At 42.3% G+C, this 20,164-nt stretch overlaps 1 protein-coding gene across 1 annotated transcript in view; it reads right to left on the bottom strand.

The window, feature by feature from the left end:
- The window catches only part of LOC146577069 (protein NLRC3-like), a 65,770-nt gene extending 47,178 nt beyond the window's left edge, over nucleotides 1-18,592 (bottom strand). Inside the window, exons 1-5 of the mRNA XM_085268149.1 lie at nucleotides 18,541-18,592; nucleotides 16,633-18,412; nucleotides 13,602-13,775; nucleotides 7,854-8,027; nucleotides 3,137-3,310 (exon numbers count right to left, since the gene is read on the bottom strand). Of these exons, the coding sequence (XP_085124275.1) occupies nucleotides 3,137-3,310; nucleotides 7,854-8,027; nucleotides 13,602-13,775; nucleotides 16,633-18,412; nucleotides 18,541-18,577 (2,339 nt within the window). The 5' untranslated portion in view covers nucleotides 18,578-18,592. The remainder of the gene's footprint in view (nucleotides 1-3,136; nucleotides 3,311-7,853; nucleotides 8,028-13,601; nucleotides 13,776-16,632; nucleotides 18,413-18,540) is intronic.
- Between the last annotated feature and the right edge of the window lie 1,572 nt (nucleotides 18,593-20,164).

Here is a 20,164-nt window from a genome sequence, read left to right as displayed (position 1 = left end):
TCCGAGTCAAGTCACAAGTCTGAAACTTTGAATTTCAAGTCCTTTCGAGTCTTTAAAAAAAAAAAAATGAAAAAATAATGTTGCAGTTATATGCTAAATGTAAATATTAGACCATGTAATTTTAAAATCTGTGTTTTTCTCAACACATGACAAAATAGTGAACTTAGAAAATATACACAAATTGTGAAATTGCACCTCTATAAAATGCAGCTTAATTAAACCTAGCTCCAAGAATAATTTTCACCGACAGTTCTGAGATAAGCTGCATGTTATTCTTGGATGCGGTTGTAGGACCAGCTTTAAAATCGCATGACAAAAATATCATACACATTAAAAAAAACTGTATCACCAACGTAGCCTGGACAACATTTGCTAGTTGGATGAAGTCAGCTATCTCATCTTAGCATATTTTGTTAAGATTCAAGAATTGAGAAAGGGTACAAGAGGTGATCGAAAAATAACCACACTGGTCCGGCCGGGTGAAGTCAAACGAAGATTTTAATTCACACGTGGGAAGATCACTGAAAACAGCAATTGATCTTCGACTTACTAAGGCACAAACAATTATTTTATAACATCAGGGTTTGTTTACTGACGCCCCTTCATGCGTCACCGGTACATTTTATACATAGATCAGATCAACATCATCATGACTTTTCACCCAGAAAATCATCTTCTATTTTCATGGCTTGGTACTTTCCGTTCTTATCTTAAAATGAATTGTTCCTCTTTCTTGTCGAGACATAACTTAATCTCTCCTCTAAATAAGTCTAACTAATATGTGTTGACCTCACATGCTCTTTGTGTCACCTCTTCACCTCCTACTGTCTGTGTCTCGTCCTCAAATGCTCTTTCTCAATTCACCTGTTGCACTTCTGGCCTTTCACCAGGACAGAGGCTCACTGAGACTATGTGTATGTCTTCTACTAAATAAATGTTTTAACCAAGAACCTCTACTAAAACCTTAATATAAAATGACCTGATATAAGTGTTTTGTAAGCATGTATTGCAATTCCTTCTATGTTCTAGTTTTCCCTCAGCATGTATCACCTGAACAGTCACGTCAGTGAGGCTTAAGACCTTTAAAGAACCTGAACATCAACTCAAATAAGCACAGATATGCAATATGTATAAAATAGTTATAACTGCACCTGGAATACAAAATTAATATAATAACTTGTATGCATAAACATCTTAAGGCCATCTTAAAGCTATCTGTTACAATGTTAAAGCAATGATCATACTGCAGATTATATTATGCTGGTCAAATACTTTTCTATTCATCCCCACAATTTATATGCATATTTATAATTATACGGTTCTTGGAGTGAGTGCATACACTCATGAAGTTTAGTAACTTCAGGTCACTGCAACAAGCCCAGGTACAGTTTACCGACGGATGGGTACAGGACCTTGAAATGCACCGTGTAGAACGAAAGACCATCGTACGTATCATAAGTTTACCAGTCTCACAAATTGTCGTCATAAATACACATTCCTTAACAGTTTATTAATATAACCTTTGAGCTCAACGGTAATTAATTAGTAGTGGAAATAATTTCTGGTACCCATCACAGAAATGTAGCAGTGACAATAATACTGTATGCTGTAATCGTACTGGGCAATTAGTGATACAAAAACCTGTTTTATCCTGTGAATAAAAGTATGTGTTTTTATCAGTCTACCATAATAACAGAAGCGAAACACAATATTGTGTCAGGATAATTTACTATTTATGCACAATAAACAAAGAAGCATAGCGCGACAATTTCTGTTCAGCGCCAGACTTGCTTGTAACCTATATCACCAATTATGTTATGAAAATGACGTATTAACTACTAAAAAACACTGACCTTCGTGTAAATGCTTGGAGCAGACTAACCTGTGAGCTGGAGTGTTCTGGGACGTTATATTTGGTCTTTGAATGGCTGCAATCCAGTCGCGTCTTTGTTACTTCGGAAACATGGCTCGAACAATTTCTCTTCAACGACGTAATCCGATAACAACCGATCTCTTTACCCGTCGGCTTCCCGTGGCTGTCATGCGACCGGCTATTGCAGTTAATAATACAACGGCTTCTTGACATTTTTGTGTTTCTTTTTATCGCTGTGTGACTGATTTTAATTGAAAGCCTGCGTGCGCTAGTACCGCTTGCCACGAGTTCCCAGAATCCTTTGCGGTTCTACCCGTGAATGACGTCACATTTTCAATCTCTATATAATATGCATGTTAAATTTTATATTTGGGGTAAAATATCAAGTCTTTTCAAGTAAACCGGTTCAAGTCCAATTCAAGTCCCAAGTCATTGGTGTAAAAGTCCAAGTCAAGTCACAAGTCTTAGAACATTTTTTCAAGTCAAGTCTAAAGTCATAAAATTAATGACTCGAGTCTGACTCGAGTCCAAGTCATGTGACTCGAGTCCACACCTCTGGCTAAAGCTAATTTGAGGTGAATAAGCATTAGTAGCTTATGCTAATACCCTTTTCTCTTGTTTTATAATGATGTGAGACGTTAATGCTAAATAGGCTTCCATGAGTGACTCCTTTCCCTTGCATTATAAAGATGTGAAGAGTTTATGCTAAGTAAGCTGCCATTAGCAGCTAATGCTAATACTGTTTTCCCTTTCTTTATACAACTTGAGCAGTTATTGCTAAGTAGGCCACTTTTCTCTGCTAAAGATTTCTGTGACCATGATAGAAACTCTGATAAGCTAATGCTGCTAAGCTAATGCTGTTTATGGGCCCTGTTAGAATCAATATTTCATTCTCATTCTGTTGTTTGAGAACAATAACAGAAAAATGTGCACTTGAGAACAAATTTATTGTGAATTCAGCTGTGAATGTACAGTTTGTCATTATTTAAGCTTCCATTTCCAAATGTTAGCTGACACTTTATTAGGTACACTGGTATCTATATCAGGTACACCTGTGACCTAAATGTTCCTGCAAACAGACTCCTTGGAGACCCCTACATAAATATCCATGAACTATCCAGCTAGACTAGTGTGTCTGTCCCTGAAAATATTCCTGCATGTGTGATTGTTCATGTGTCATCTGCAGGAAACAAACAGGAAGTGAGTGAAAGACACAGGAAATGTTTCCAGCTCTTCCTCCTCTATCAGATTTTCTCTCCATACCTGAGAGTGTCCAGTCTCCAGCCTGGATCCTTCAGTCCAGCCGAGAGCAGCTTCATTCCTGAGGGACCTGGATGATTGTAGCTCAGGTCCAGCTCTCTCAGATGGGAGGGGTTGGAGCTCAGAGCTAAGGCCAGAGAAGTACAGCCTTCCTCTGTGATCAGACAGCCTGACAGACTGCAGACACACAAAACAACAATCTATCTGTCAACAGTTGTTTTCTCTTTGTCACAATAACATCTATCCATTTACATCCATTCAATGTAACTTTATTTATAAGTGACAATACCCAACAGACAACAACAGTCATCTGAAGCTGTTTAACAGTGTAAGGTAACCGCCTCCACTGTGAGCAGCACTTGGTGATAGTGGGAAGAAGAACTCCCTTTGACACAAAGATCCTCCCAGTGAAAACAGGCTCCAGGAGGAGCATCTACCATGACTGGTTGCAGGGTGAGGGGAAAGGGAAGAGATGAGCTCAGAGAGACAAGAACAAAACAGAGAGACAAAAGTTAAGGACATGCAGTAGTGACATATAAAAGCATCAGGAGTGAAAAGAGGGGAGAAGAAAGCAGAGCATCATGGGAAGTCCACCAACAGCCTGAGCCTATAGCAGCATAACTAAGGGATGGTTCAGGGTCACCTGATCCAGCTCGAACTATAAGCTTTATCAAAAAGGAAAGTTTGAAGCTGATCTTCAAAGTAGAGAGGGTGTCTGTCTCCTGAACTCAAACTGGGAGCTGCTGCCACACCCAGTCCAACATAGCCAGGCTTTCTTTGCTGCTTTGACAAAACCTCAAATCCCAGTCAGAGATGATGAGCATCATCACAGTGATGATCATTTCTCTGTTAACCCAGGCTTTCTGCTTCAGGATCTGTGCACGCTCACAGAACAAGGAGACCTTTAAACATCATTTCACTAAATGGATGGACTGAGCTCAGCCTACAGATGAACTGGTGCCAGAGATCATAAAGAACATCAAACAGTCAAATTCAACACTTTTAATGGAAATATGAGATTAATGCTGCAGACAATCATGAAGCTGCTGAATTCATGAACATCAAGAATGCAGCGAGTGGTAAAATAAAGATTTGACCTCAGTGTGCTCAGTGTTCCTGTCTATTCCTAACATATTCCTAACATGATAGCTGCACTTTAGAGCTCTAAAACTGGAACTGACACATGTTTAAACTCTACATGTTACTCAGTACATTCAGTTCTGACACTCGCCCACAGTCCAACAAAGGAAACATGGAGATCACATCAGTTTGTCATCAAAGTCTAATTATTAGGGCAACTTAACCTGTTATAATCTCGTTAACTCATTAATTGATTAACGTCAGCAATTATTTTAATCACAGTTTTTAAAATCATGATTATTGTGAAAGTGCTCACTGGCTCTGAATATAACAGCCATGGGTCACAGGAGGGATGTTGATCAGTGCTGGCTTGAAATGGGCGTCATTATGCGTCTCAGCCAATGGGAGCATTGAGGGTGGGCCTAATACTACTGCAGCGCTCACATGACCCAGGACAGAAAGAAAGGGGCGGGGACAGAAACATGGAGACAGGTACAGATCTTTGACATGTTCATTTTAAACTGTTCCAGGAGGCAGTGTTGATACAACTAAAGTTATCTGTTGTTGAAGAAGTCGGTCTGAGGAACGTTCTTAGGATCAACAAATGACGGCATGTATGAGCCTCAAGACACAGCACCACAAGAAGAACACATGAGCTGTAGAAAAAGGAGAGACTACGAAAGCCACGGCGTTACAACATGAACATGCTTGATCAGAGTGTGATTGTGAACAGGAGGAAGACTCAGCTGAGAACAGTGTGGTGGATACAGAGCAGAGCCCACCATCAGTACAGAGGCCTGTCCATCAGAGTGCTGCTCCAACATGCAGCACATGTACTTGGCCACAGCTGCAACATCTGTACCTGTGAAAGCTTCTTCTCTGTTGCTGCTCATATTGTGCAGAAGAAGAGAGTTTCTTTATCATCAGAAAATGTCAATGAGCTTGTGAGTCTTAGCAGCTGGCTCGGTGCAGAGGAGGAAGAACATGTCAGTCAGAGGAAGATAAATGCAGTTCATGTTGTCAACTCAACCTGGACTGTTGAAAGAGTTTTTCTTTGTCAGGTTTCTGACTGAGATTCTCCAAAGGAAATCCAGCACAAACACACACTTCACACACTCAAAGTGCTGCACAGTAAATGAGCTGATGAGCGTTTGTGCTGCTGCCTGATAACAGAACAATAGTTCTGCTGCTTCCTGTTCTGCAAACACACATTTATAAATGTTCACTTGCTGTTGATCAAAGGTATGTTGGTGGCTCTGGACGCTGAGGGAACTTTGTAAAAAACTAGATCAAATGTTAACGTCCTGGCAGAGGCAAAGAACTTTGATTTGATATTTGATTAGATTCCTGTTTCAGCTCAGACTGACAGAAATATTTGAACTGCTGCTGTGTTAAAGGGAACACTGCTGTTAGAAAGCACCTGATCTGTTTCTGCACACTGAATGTTGCACTTCTCATACTGCAGTACTATTAAAATAAGTACACAATGCACTACTTTTGAACTCATGATTGAATGTTGCTGTAACAAAGCCATTAATGTGATTCAAAGTGTTCATGGTTTCCCAGCACAACAAATGATTGCACAAGTGTGACTGATCCACTTTCTAATGTGTGTGTAGCCCACACTGTGTGTCACTGTGTCACAGGTGAGTCTGTGTGTCCAGGTTCTATGAGGACAACAGGATATAGTGACTGAGTCCAGCAGCTTAAAGTCTGACTCCATCCTCCATTTAAATAACTCACAGCAACAACTGAATAGCTTTGCCTTTGTGTAGCTGACACTTCATTTTAATGTCCTTCTATTCTGGTTCATCTGGTCTCAGTTTCTATAAGCACACAGGTTTCATCAGGACTCTATGACCTCAGTGATCTTTGCTGGGCCTTAATGCTCTGAACAAAGCTGCACAGCACAAGACTAAATAGAAATGAATCAGTCTTTCATTCTCACTGCTGTTTGACTTCAGCTCTCAATGTCCCACCATAACCCATGGAAAGAATTACTGTCCATCCAGGCTGCTGAACATGAAGCTGATGAAGGTGGAGTATTGTGAGGGCTGATGGAGATGATGATGAGGAATCCAGGAGCAGTGGGTGGATGGCAGCATCAGCATGAAGGATCAGTGTGAGAACACATCATCATCCACAAAGGAAACCAGTCTGAGTGTCTGACGCTCTTGTTAGAAAGACGCAGTCCCAGCAGTTAGCTTGTCTGCTAGTTAGCTGAGAGCTAGCTCAGTTGTACATTGAATACCAAACTGTGTAAACCAGGGGTGTCAAACATATGGCCCGTGGGCCAAATCCAGCCCTTGAGATAATTTCATATGTCAAATATTGATGAATTTTCAGGCTTGCTGATAATCAATGTGAGCACGGCTGAGATGTTATTCTGATGAGCAAACCATGTGGCCAAACACTTTAAGAGACAGACTGGGATCATACCATTATGTGAAAGAAGACATGTCCCATAGACAGCAAGGGTAGTGGTAGAGATCAGTACACAGAGAAATGGGAGCTGTACTGAAATGCAAGCGTGTCAGGAAAGAGTGAAAAGGCAAAATGAGCAGCATCTGGCTGCATTTCAGTGATATTGGAGACCACAAAGCTGAGTGCAACATTTATACAGGAGATATACAGGAGACGCTGAGAGCAGAACTGATAAAATTAGGAGCTGGCTAAAGTGAGACCCATTTTTATTTCCACCCATTTTCCACTGTGGAGGACAAAAGGTTTCAAACTGGTCCAGGTCTTAAACCTCACGTGTTCTTCCTAATAGCAGTAAATGGATAAAAATAAGGCTTTTATGAAAACACTGAATAAAACTTGCTGCCTTTAAAAAGACTAAATGTACAGTTCAGTATTGAATACTACATAAAATAAACTATATATAAAGTGTGTCTGAATGGCAGAGATGCAGAAATATGTGCATGTAGCACAGAGCCACGGCTCAGTGTCTGAATGAGTCTCACAGACCTGAATGTGCTGTTGAAGCCATTTATAATTATAACGTAATTCTTTACTCGTTTGATCTGCTCCTTACCACAAGCCACCAGACGTAGAAGGTTTTGGACTTTTAACTATATTTTCTCAAGTTTTACAACTTTTCTTACTGTTAAAAACCTCGTTATGGCCATTCATGCTGTACAAAGTAATTAGACATGTGTGGTATCTACAGAAACGTCAGGATCTCAGCTAAAAGTTCACAAAACCATCTCAACAACCACCAAACAGCTAAAACAGCAGGTGAACAGATCACACAAAAGATGTAAACACAAATCCCCCTGATCATCTGTTTTTTAAACATGAAGCGTCGTTTTGGACGTTCATTTACTGCTGGTTCAGTGAATTTTGGTTGGACAGTGATGAAACCTGCAGCCTCAGAATCTGTGAGAAGTCTGCTTTCAGCTCGCAACAGCATTGTTGTGTTGTGTGGATCCACCTCTGCAAACTCATCACTGTTTCACCATCATGTTTCTACTTAGACAATAACAAAGGAAGCAGTTCCCAGGAACTACTTCCTGTCTTGTTAACATAAGAGTATGTTGCCCTTCAAAGCACCTCCACTTCTCCTCTTATTAGAGGACTGCCTTATTATTAATCTGCTAATTCTGTCAGTTGATGAAAGAAAAATGCTTGATCTCACCTGAGAGTTTCCAGTGTACAGTGTGGACTCTTCAGTCCTTCAGACAGAAGCTTCACGCCTGAATCCTTCAGGTTAATGTTACTCAGGTCCAGCTGTCTCAGATTAGAGGTCTGAGAGCTGAGACCTGAGGCCAGAGCTTCACAGTTTCTCTCTGACAGGTCACAGTGACTCAGTCTGAAAAATAACAGATAAACAATTACAAAAATAAAACACTTATGTTGAAGTGTAATGAGATACTATTATATTTAGCAATATTTCATCTTGTTTTGTCAGGAAACTGAGCACTGATGCAGAGCAACATGTGGAGAGAATCAGAGGAGAAGAAGTGAAGAGAGAACAGCAGTAAAACAACACTGAATTGTTCAGTGTGCTTTTGATATCAACAGAATGTGTCAAATTTCTTTATTTTGTATTTGTTTTAGTAGAATTGATGATTATCACTTAGATAACAACCACAGGCCAGGTCTAAATTGCACTTTGGTGACAGTTACACCCAGAAATATTTCAGAAACGTGGACAATTTGTGCTCCAATGTATTCAGTATTGAACAAACTGAGTACCGATGACCACTTAATAGTTTTGATATTTTATTTGAGTTGTTCCACCTGATCTGTGTTAACTAGAATAAACATTTAAAAGCTAAAGCTATGATCACATATGTACTTACAGAGCTTTGTTGGAGGCTTTGACCACTGGCAGCAGCCTCAGAAGAGCCTTTTTAAAGGCTCATGTTCTCACTTAGATCATTTATTTCTACTTACATTTCATTCTGGGAAAAATGGGGATTACTTTGAAAATGGGAACTATTTTCCCCAAAAATCAGCCCTGGATTAGTAAATCACTCCAACATGTTCTCAGGCAGAAGAAGCTGTCTTGTTATGAGGGAGAGAAGAAAAGCAGCTAAAATCAGGTGTAAAAGTAAAGCAGAGGATGAGCTGAATAAAGGACACTCAAGGCTGGCTTGGAAAGGAATGAAGTCCATGGTGGGGATGCAGAACAAGGAGCAAAGATGAATGTGATGCTGAATCAGCAGAAGACTTGGACTCATATAATTCCAGCTTTGATATCATTGATTTCAATGAAGAGCTTTGTGATTGTAGCAAAGGGCTGGTAGCTCCGAGAGTCCCACTGATGAGGTGTTTGTGAAGGTTCGCAGTTATCTAAAGAGCTTAGAAAAAAAGGCATCTGGACTTCTTTAAGTTCTTTGAAGACGTTTCACCTCTCATCCAAGAAGCTTCTTTATTTCTAGGGTCAAATGGTGGAGAGTCCCAGATTAGCCTGTGTACAAACAGACTTCAGCCATATGAGAGTGAGTGTGAGTGAATGAGAGCACACACAGGACACTCTGATCTCTGCATGTGTGTGACGCAGTGAAAAAGAGGATTGTACTGGATATACTGTGACTGACAAACAGAGTTTAAAGAGAAAGGTGCTTGGATTAAAATGGATTATGCTAAAGTGAACGTGCTAATGAAATCTGAACTGACTGAAATGTGAAGTGAAGGTAATTCAGATGTAAAAGAGAGAAACTGATAATAAGGTGGGGCTGGAGATCAGTGAATCAGAATCAGAATCAGAATCAGAATACTTTATTGATCCCTGGGGGAAATTATTTTTTGTTACAGTGCTCCATTTTAAACCAACATTAAGACAAGACAGACAATACGCTAACTAAGAATAGTACAATATATACATATATATACATACATACATACATAAGTCACTCATAAATAAATAGTTGGAAAAGAAACATGTGTAGTTGTAGCAGCAAACAGTGTGTTAAGTGGATGCGTTGTACAGGGAGATGGCCACAGGCAGGAATGATTTCCTGTGTCGTTCAGTGGTGCTTTTCGGTAATCTCAGTCTCTCACTGAACGAGCTCCTGTGACTGACCAGCATGTCATGGAGTGGGTGGGAGGTGTTATCCAACATTGTCTTTATCTTGGACAGCATCCGCCTCTCCGACACCACCTTGAGGGAGTCCAGCTCCATCCCCACAACATTGCTGGCCTTACGGATCAGTTTATTAAGTCTGTTGGCATCTGCGACCCTCAGCCTGCTCCCCCAGCATGCAACAGCATAGAGGATCGCACTGGCCACAACAGACTCATAGAAAATCCTCAGCATTTTCTGGCAGATGTTGAAGGACCTCAGTCGCCTCAAAAAATAGAGACGACTCTGGCCCTTCCTGTAAAGTGCTGTGGTGTTTTTATCCCAGTCCAGTTTATTGTCAATGTGTACTCCAAGGTATTTATAGTCCTCCACAATGTCAACACTGACCCCCTGGATTGAAACAGGGGTGAAGTGTTTCCTGGTCTTCCTGAAGTCCACGATCAGTTCCTTGGTCTTTGCCACGTTGAGCTGCAGATGATTCTGCTCACACCACGTGACAAAGGAGTCGACCACAGCCCGGTACTCTGTCTCATCATCCCTGCTGATGCATCCAACCACCGCAGAGTCATCAGAAAACTTCTGAAGATGGCAGGTCTCTGTGCAGTGGCTGAAGTCTGTGGTGTAGAGGGTGAAGAGGAAGGGGGAGAGGACAGTCCCCTGTGGTGCCCCTGTGTTGCTGATCACCTTGTCAGACACACACTGTGGGAGACGTACATATTGTGGTCTTCCTGTCAGGTAATCAACAATCCAGGACACCAGAGAAGCATCGCTGCTAACTTATCACCCAGGAGGGTCGGCCTGATGGTGTTGAAAGCACTGGAAAAGTCAAAAAGCATGACCCTCACAGTGCTCGCCGGCTGGTCCAGATGGGTGTAGACACGATTGAGCAGGTAGATGATGGCGTCCTCTGTTCCGAGACGAGGCTGATAAGCGAACTGAAGGGGATCCAGATGTGGTCTTACTATGGGTCGCAGCTGGTCCAGGATGAGCCTTTCCAGGGTCTTCATGATGTGGGAGGTCAGTGCCACGGGCCTGTAATCCTGGGGGCCACTGGGACGTGGCGTCTTTGGTACAGGGACGAGGCATGATGTCTTCCACATCACCGGGACCCTCTGCAGACTCAGACTCAGCATAAACAGTTTATGAAAGACTCCACACAGCTGGGGGGCACAGGTCTTGAGGACAAGGGGACTCGCTCCGTCTGGTCCAGCAGACTTGCCTGAGTGAAGTCTCCTCATTTGCATCTCAACCTGGTATTGAGTGAAGGTGATGGGTGGGGGAGGGGTGTCAGGAATCTCACAGGAGGCAACAGCGCCATGTGAAGAGAGAGGCTGGCACAGTGGTGTGGCTCTGGATTCCAGGCTGACTACAGGTGAGGTTGTGGGGGTGGGAGCAGACACTGTGGTGTCGAATCTATTGAAAAACAGATTCAACTCATTGGCTCTATTCTCACCTCCCTCAGCTCCCCTTCTGTTGGTTGGCCTGAATCCAGTGATGGTCTTCATGCCCCTCCACACCTCTCTCATGCTGTTCTGCTGGAGTTTCCACTCCAGCTTCCTCCTGTAATTGTCCTTAGCCTCTCTAATCTTGTCCTTTAGTAACACCTGGATCTTCCTCACCTCCTCTTTGTTGCCCCCTCTGAAAGCCCTGAAGGGCATGTAAACACCTGATTGGTTGACTAGATATCAGATCGACGGTTTCACAGTTTTCCCTGTGGATTATAACTTTAAGAAGATGTGACATTCATCAAGGAATCCTGCTCTCCAGATTATTTCCACGAACACTGAGCTGGAACACATCTACAGTGCTGGAAGTGCCCGTCTCACCACCAACCTCTCTGTGCACATTCACTTTTCAACCCTTTGTGAGACACTAAAGGTGTAAATCTGAGTATTTATCTATGTTAGTGCGAACACCTCTAATAGGTTGGTTTAGTCTTTCCAAGTCATATCTTCCCTTAGATCTGCGGTCCAGGCTCCTAAAATCATCCTAGTTTAACAAACACTACAATCTAGAGGAGAACTGCACTAACAGGTGTGACTGATGAGATCTGACCTGCAAGGATACTCATGTTTATGTATATCAGGACAAGCAGGGAAGACCTGGACATCAACTCTGTCAGGCTGCCTGAGTCCTCTCACCCACATCAGCTCATCAACTCTAAACAGGAACGAGCAGCTCATTTCAAAATAAAAGGTTGGAATTGTAAAGAAAACAAACAGAGCTCATAAACTGAAACTGATTTCATTTTTTCAGCTGGAACATTTTAGTTGTTCCTTTTTCAATACATACATAATTATATTTACAGTAAGTCTTATCATTCCCCTTTTCCCTGCCAGTCACCGCCAATGTTCCCTCTAATGTTTCATGTGTCTGAGTGAACACAAAAACTCCCTGAGCGTCCCTTGGACCACTGTGAGCAACAGCAGACGTGTGCACTGTGGTCACGCCAGCATCTTATCCATCCAAGTTACATGGTTTATTAAAGTAATCAAATTACAGCATTTACATTTATGTTAGACTACTTTTAATTAACTGCTTTAGCCCACTTACAATGAAAATTAAAAACAACCTTGTTCATGACCTGTAGCATGTTAACACTATATGAAGTAAAAATAACTTGAACTCCAATTTTTAAAACACAACTTTATTTTTTCTATTTTTATAAAGCTCTGACTTGTATTATGAGTCTGTGGTCTGGGAGAGAGTCTGTAACTCTGTCTGCAAAATACAGGATATAATGACCAATGTTGGGCAATTAATTATATAGTTACTTCTTCAAACAAGTTACTGAGTTTTGCAAACAACAAAGTTTGTTGCAATAAATACTGAATACTATCGTTGTTATAAAAAACGATAGTATTCAGGAAGAAAACCAAACATTGCAGATATTTTATCATAACTCTGGTTTTACGTGGTCGATCAACACAACTTAAAAACTGGTATAAAGTCCACACTTTGTCCGTCAACATGCAGCTACCAACCCAAATGGTGAGGAGGTGGTTAGTTATTACTGTTGTTTATGATCCCCTACATTATCCTACATTCAAATATATTCTCCAGCTACAATAGTGTTTGTGTTCTTAAAAGAATTTCATGAATGTGTTATTGTTCATGTCACATCTGTATGAAACAAAGAGGAAGTGAGGTTTATCCTTCATGATCACAAACTGTTCCAGCATGTAAACCTGAGATCTGTGTGGAGCAGCTGACCTGCACGATGTGCTCAACACAAACATTATTTACCATCAGTTACTGTGTGACTGAACCACGTGGGTGTATGAAACATCGCTTTCAGTTTTAATAGCACATGGCAACATTCAGACGTGAATCTATACAGTAACACTTTGATTTGTTACAGTGAGGAGACTGTTGAAGGAACGATGAGGGGAAACCTTAACAGCAGCAACAGAAACCAGGAGACAAAGCTGAGGTCTGGGTTCCTCTATGCTACACACAGCCTCCTGCTCCTGGACTTTAGTAAACACATAAATGTCTCCAAGTACACTTACTTCAGAAACTCTATTAAACTCATTACAAGTTTACTTCAGCTTTAAATTACTCACAACATCAGCACACATGAGTAAACAAAGTAACTCACAACTACTGTTCAAGTTTAGTCATCTTTAATACAAATATACCTCATTATTATGAATCTCACAGCTACCTGCTCATTGAACTGAACAATAATTCTGTTTGACCATTAAAACAAAATATGTGACTGTAAAAAAATGTTCAGACAGTAATTAAGAATCTCCTAAGCAATCCAAAGATAAAGAAAAGTTCACCTGCCAATTCTATAAAGCTTGGTTGTTTAAACAATGATATCATTTAATGATATGTTTGGATCCTGACCTGAGAGTTTCCAGTGTACAATGTGGACTCTGCAGTGCAGCAGACAGAAGCTTCACCCCTGAATCCTGCAGGTCATTGTTACTCAGGTCCAGCTCTTTCAGACTAGAGGACTGGGAGTTGAGAACTGAGGACAGAGCACCACAGCTTCTCTCTGAGAGGTTACAGCCACTCAGTCTGGAAGAAAACAAACAAACAAACAATTAAATCAGTCAAATGAAACATTTTTAATGCCAGCATGCAATACAATTATTGGTTAACTAAATAGCTTCATTAAAACACAACTCTTCTTCTATAGCAGCACTTACTCCTTGTAAGCTCCACCTGCTCCACCTTCTGAGTCAGAAGACATGAAAACAAACTGTAAATCTAGTAGAAACAAGATTGGAAATCTTCTCAGATCCATTTGTACATTTAGAGCCTGATCCTGAAATATAGCAGCACGGACATTCACAGCAGCAAAAGGTTCTTGCTGATCTGAGCTGGCTTGGCCCTGGCTTATTGAAGATTAAAGAAAGCGGAATCAGCTGTTCAAACCCCCACAAGGCTGCCCGCTGTGGCTGAAACAATGGGATGGGTCGTGACTTCTCAAAATGGGCTCATTGAACGCAGCACGGATAAGATCTTGAAGAAGCTCATGGCGGTCGTGAGTTCTCAGACTTTGCTCTTTGAGCGCAAAACCAATAACCTTTCGGAGAAGCTCGTGGCTCTCCAACGGGAGATTGAGAGACGAGTGACGGACTGTTAGATCAGCTGTGAAATTGACATGCAGTTGTTCGCACCAAAGAAAGCCTCCATCATTTCATGCGGCTAACATACCGGTGCCAGTTGTGGTCTCAAGGCTGGAGCTGAACATAACAAATCTCACCCTGATAACAGACGGTGTTTAGACTTTCCTTCCCATCCTAAGCATGCTTATCCCCTCCCGGTGCAGACGGTGGGTCGAGCGGACCAGCGCAAATGCTGCAGGCCCGGGTGCGCTGTCTACACCGGCTGTCTCTCACCTTTTACCCATCCCTGTTGCTTGTCATGTGTTTCTATGGCGCATTAAGAGTTTTCATGTGCTCTGCGCTAAGGTCATTTTTTTTGTCTGTTCTCAAACTGATCTCCCTGTTGGAGCTCAGTCTGGGGGGAGTTCTTTTTTCTCCTCATCTTTCCTGATGTTGTGCATTTTCTGCTGTTCGGTTCCAGGTCCCTGCTCTAGTGGCTGACCGGCCAGCTACCTAGCCTGACCTGTCTCCCCAATGTGATGTATTTGTGTATTGTATGTACGGTTGGAAAGCTCAGTATCCTAATTGCCCCTTGAAAATAAATACAGTGTTCTGAATCTGAATCTGAAAAGATTACAGAAGATGACTCTGTTCAGTAAATATTACACTCATGCTGTCACGAAATACCAAAGGTAGGTAAAACTCTGGTTGTTGCAGCCATCCAGTATGACATGCTTTGTACTGTCCTGCTGCAGTTTGTGACACCTGGTTGATGAGTTGTGAAGGATGATGAAACAAATACTTCACTCAATGTTTTTCTTCTAAACTGGATGTAATTTGGGCAGCCGATAGTTTTTCTTAATCTATCCCAGCTGCAAATAGGAACACAACAAATAAATAACTTTACCCACTTGGATCCTTATCATTCAAGATTGTGAAAAGATTCTCTACTCAGAGAATACTGGAGATTTTAGATGAGAGAGATGATTTGGAAGATGATGAAGGGGAAGAGTTTTCACAACTTGAGGCCTTTTGTCTTCACTGCATAGGACAAAGAAGACAGGAAGGGAGGGAGAAGTGAGGAGAATAACACAGGAAATGGTCTTGGGCAGACTCAAACCAGGCCCTGGAGTCATGACTCTAACCTTCAGTGCATGGGTCACCTGCTCAGCCAGGTAAGCTACAGCAGTCAGCAGTGTGTGAGTTAATTTGAAGACAATGATGACTATAAGTCAAAAAAAAAATACTATCATCAACCAACAAGGGGAAAACAGTGAGCTTGAATGACCAAGCTTTGACCAAGGGTGGCTCACTCCTCGGTCTTCTTGCCCAAGGAGTGAACCACCCTGCATGGCTATCAATGTGGTGCAACCAAGGCCATCATACAGTACAGGCCATCCAAGCTGATTTTAACTTTTCCTCCCAGATACCACCTTAGAAATCATCTAGATTAGGATATGTTGGCTGTTCTAGATCCAATCACAACAAACAGAGAGCTGTTGTGTGTCCAAGGTGAACAGGAAGAATATATACATGCATAAAGTCAATAAAGCCAGAAGGTTTGCTTTAGACTGTGCTGCAGTTTATCATCAAAGACAAACAGGCACCATGCTGCCAACAAATGGCATCAAGTCTGACTTGAGGTTTTTTGTTCTTTTTTTTTAAATCAAGATTAAATTTTATAGCAACCACAGCAGAGATGACCAGGGAAGGTGTGCTTGAGGGGATATAGCTACAACAGCTGGTTTCAGACTGAAGATGAACTGAGGTGCTGCACCCAAGTCTGCAGGTTCAGGGAGGGACAAACATCTGCTGCAACCAGATTGGAGTGAGAGGAGAGAGCAGGCCAACAACAACAAAGAAACAACAAACACACTGTGGAAGACCGAAGCAGAGTTTAGTTTAAAGTGGAACTAAGGATGTTTCTCTGGCTGCCAGGATTCACTGAGTAATTCAAATGCTTTCTTTAATGCAGGACCCACCATGCATGTAAAAGCAAGTGTTTCACCAACATTTGTCACTAAAATAGACCTGCAGTAGAAATGTATCTAGGATCATGCATGTGAATATAAAGTATCACAACATCAGGCACATGCAGCCTAAGTGTTTAAACAAAGACTGATAACATAACAGCAGCAGTGATGATCAGAGTTTATGGTGAATCCAGCGTCTCGAGTTCTGGAGGCATCAAAGAGGTCACAGTTGTATTGGAGAAATCCCAAAACTTTAGGATACAATTTCATACAGAGACAGAAAGCCTGGTGAAATAAATTACTGACACAGTTGGATGTTAAAAGTAAAGACATGAGTACAAATATACTCACAGAGCTTTGTTGGAGGCTTTGACCACTGGCAGCAGCCTCAGAAGAGCCTCCTCTGAAGCAGAGTATTTCTTCAGGTCAAACACATCCAGATCTTCTTCTGATGACAGTAAGATGAAGACCAGAGCTGACCACTGAGCAGGAGACAGTTCATCTGTGGAGAGACTTCCTGATCTCAGGGACTGTTGGATCTCCTCCACTAGAGAACGATCATTCAGTTCATTCAGACAGTGGAACAGATTGATGCTTTTCTCTGCAGACAGATTCTCGCTGAGCTTCTCCTTGATGTACCGGACTGTTTTCTTATTGGTCTGTGAGCTACTTCCTGTCTGTGTCAGCAGACCTCGTAGGAGAGTCTGATTGGTCTGCAGTGAAAGACCCAGGAGGAAGCGGAGGAACAAGTCCAGGTGTCCATTTGGACTCTGTAAGGTCTTATCCACAGCACTGTGGTGGAGAGATGGTTTAAACCACCAGGAGGTTGTTTGTTGTTGTTCCAGCAGATTGAGTCCAGAGTTGATGAAGGTCCGATGGACATGAAGAGCAGCCAGAAACTCCTGAACACTCAGATGGATGAAGCAGAACACCTTGTCCTGGTACAGTCCTCTCTCCTCTTTAAAGATCTGTGTGAACACTCCTGAGTACACTGAGGCTGCTCTGATATCGATGCCACACTCTGTCAGGTCTGATTCATAGAAGATCAGGTTTCCTTTCTGCAGCTGATCAAAAGCCAGTTTTCCCAGAGACTCCATCATCTTCCTGCTCTCTGGACTCCAGTGTGGATCTGTCTCAGCTCCTCCATCATACTTGACCTTCTTCACTTTGGCCTGAACCACCAGGAAGTGGATGTACATCTCAGTCAGGGTGTTGGGCAGCTGTCCTCCCCCTCTGGTTTCCAGCACATCCTCCAGAACTGTAGCAGTGATCCAGCAGAAGACTGGGATGTGACACATGATGTGGAGGCTTCGTGATGTCTTGATGTGGGAGATGATCCTGCTGGCCTGCTCCTCATCTCTGAATCTCTTCCTGAAGTACTCCTCCTTCTGTGGGTCAGTGAACCCTCTGACCTCTGTCACCATGCCAACACAGTCAGGAGGGATCTGATTGGCTGCTGCAGGTCGTGTGGTTATCCAGAGGCGAGCAGAGGGAAGCAGTTTCCCCCTGATGAGGTTTATCAGCAGCACATCCACTGAGGTGGACTTTCTAGGGTCAGTTAGGATTGTAGTTTTGTGGAAGTCCAGAGGAAGTCGACACTCATCCAGACCATCAAAGATGAACACAACCTGGAAGTCTTCAAAGCTGCAGATTCCTGCTTCTTTGGTTTCAGTAAAGAAGTGATGAACAAGTCCCACCAAGCTGAACTTTTCCTCTTTCAGCACATTCAGCTCTCTGAAAGTGAATGGAAATATGAACTGGATGTCCTGGTTGGCTTTGTCTTCAGCCCAGTCCAGGCTGTATTTCTGTGTTAAGACTGTTTTCCCAATGCCAGCCACTCCCTTTGTCAGCACTGTTCTGATTGGTTCGTCTCTTCCAGGTGAGGCTTTAAAGATGTCTTCTTGTCTGATTGTTGTTTCTGGTCTGTCTGGTTTCCTGGATGCTGTTTCAATCTGTCTGACCTCATGTTCATCATTGACCTCTGCAGTCCCTCCCTCTGTGATGTAGAGCTCTGTGTAGATCTGATTCAGGAGGGTTGGGTTTCCTGCTTTAGCGATGCCCTCAAACACACACTGGAACTTCTTCTTCAGGGTGGATTTAAGGTTACGGTGACAAACTGGAGCTTGAAGCTCTGAATGAGAAGAAAAATAAACACTCAATTCCAAAAAGAACTAATCTTTAAAACATGTTGCTCCATCTTCCATCTCTGGAAAATGTTCATTTATCCAGCAGCTTAAATCTTTAGATAAATCCTCTTACTGCTCTGCAGACGGTCAGCCAGCTCCTCCTGCTTCATTCTCCTCAGGAAGTCCACTGTGATCTTCACAAATGCCTCTCTGCTGCTGCTCCTCTGACTCTCTAAGCATTCTGGGTAATCTGGACTCAGAACCTTCTGGATCTTCTTCAGCTCGTTCTTCACAAAAGTGATGATGTTGTCCTCCAGCAGCTGGAACAGAATATTTATGAATGAGCCAATCAGACTGAAATCATGGAGCCAAACATCAGATCCATGTTGGACACACTGACGATCCACTGGTCTACAAAGAGCAGCATGGAGATGACTGTGAACAGAACAGATGTAACAGTAGTTGTTGTACATGTACAGACCATAAATATGGAGTCCAGCTGTGTTTGATGCTGCTGGGCAGACTGACCACTGGGAACCTCTGAGCTCTGCTGGTCCACTCTGTGGAGGAACCATGAAGGATTAGATCAACACAGGATAAAGATCCAGGAGTTTCTGCTCAAATAACTTCATCTGAATCAAGTCTGTCAAGTTTTAAACTCTCAGATTGTGAACATATCAGTAATTTTCAGTCTGTTTTCATGGACGTCCTTTCAGTGGTGATGTCAGGGATGATTTTGAAGAAGCTCATCAAACTGAACCATCAGCAGATCACTGCTCCAAAACCAGAACATGATCCGAGTCTCCCTCCACCACCAGAACACCAGCTTTACTAACGTGGTAGATCAGTGTAGTACAGATCAATAACTGATGAGTCATTTGATCAAAATCACTGAGTGCTTCACGTCTGACCCTCTGATGCTTCTGTAGACATTTTGCATATTTAATGAATGTCTGACAGTTTTACATTCATTCTATGAACACAGTGGAAATGTTGTGTTATAGTCTCCATGTTGTTTCCAGCATCATAAATTCTTAAGTTCAGAAAATTAGATTCTTTCTTCACAGCTGAAAAACAACAACATTTATTCTCTATTGAAATCTGCATCGTCCACTCCAAAGGTCACAATCTGAAGGTAACATCTGGTTTTGTTCCCTGTGGTTAACTCTGAGCATCAGTATGGTGGGATTTATCCACTACATCCACACCACTGTGGTTCAGTGTTGTCCTGATGGAGTAACAGCAGCCAGTATGATCCAGGCTTTAGCTGCTGGGTCTCTGTGTGACCTCTCAGACTGTTTAACAGATCAGACACAAAGAGAATCAGAGCAGCTCTGTTCTTTAAAGACAAACATGAACCCACTCAGGTCACACTTTCCCCACAGATATGAGCATCACTGTCCTCAAACAGCAAATGACCAAGTCGAACATTTGGATCTTTTCTCTTTCATTGTTTTCTTTTTAATGAATTTTTGTAACAATCTGAGGATGTTTCAGGTCATATTTATCCAGGAAACACAAACATGTAAAGGAGTCATCACAGCTCTCTGACCTCGTTGCTCCAGGTTCACCACTGAAGAGTGGATTTTCATCTTTGGACCGGTCACTCCTCACAGACGGACAGCTGGACCCTGCAGACTCTGCTCTGTCCTCCTCTTCCTCCATCATCATCTTCAGTCAGTCTGAGAGGTAAACCACAAACACTCAGTGAGTTCACATTAACAGGAGGAACTGACCTCTGACCTGTCATGTGACCA

The sequence above is a fragment of the Mchenga conophoros genome, linkage group LG3 (genome assembly GCF_057382185.1).
Source record: "Mchenga conophoros isolate Kocher_MC1m ecotype Shallow Benthic linkage group LG3, M_conophoros_male_GT1.1, whole genome shotgun sequence".
Lineage (NCBI taxonomy): Eukaryota > Metazoa > Chordata > Actinopteri > Cichliformes > Cichlidae > Mchenga > Mchenga conophoros.
Note: the sequence above shows the minus strand (reverse complement) of the source record. Positions and strands in the feature narration are given on the sequence as shown.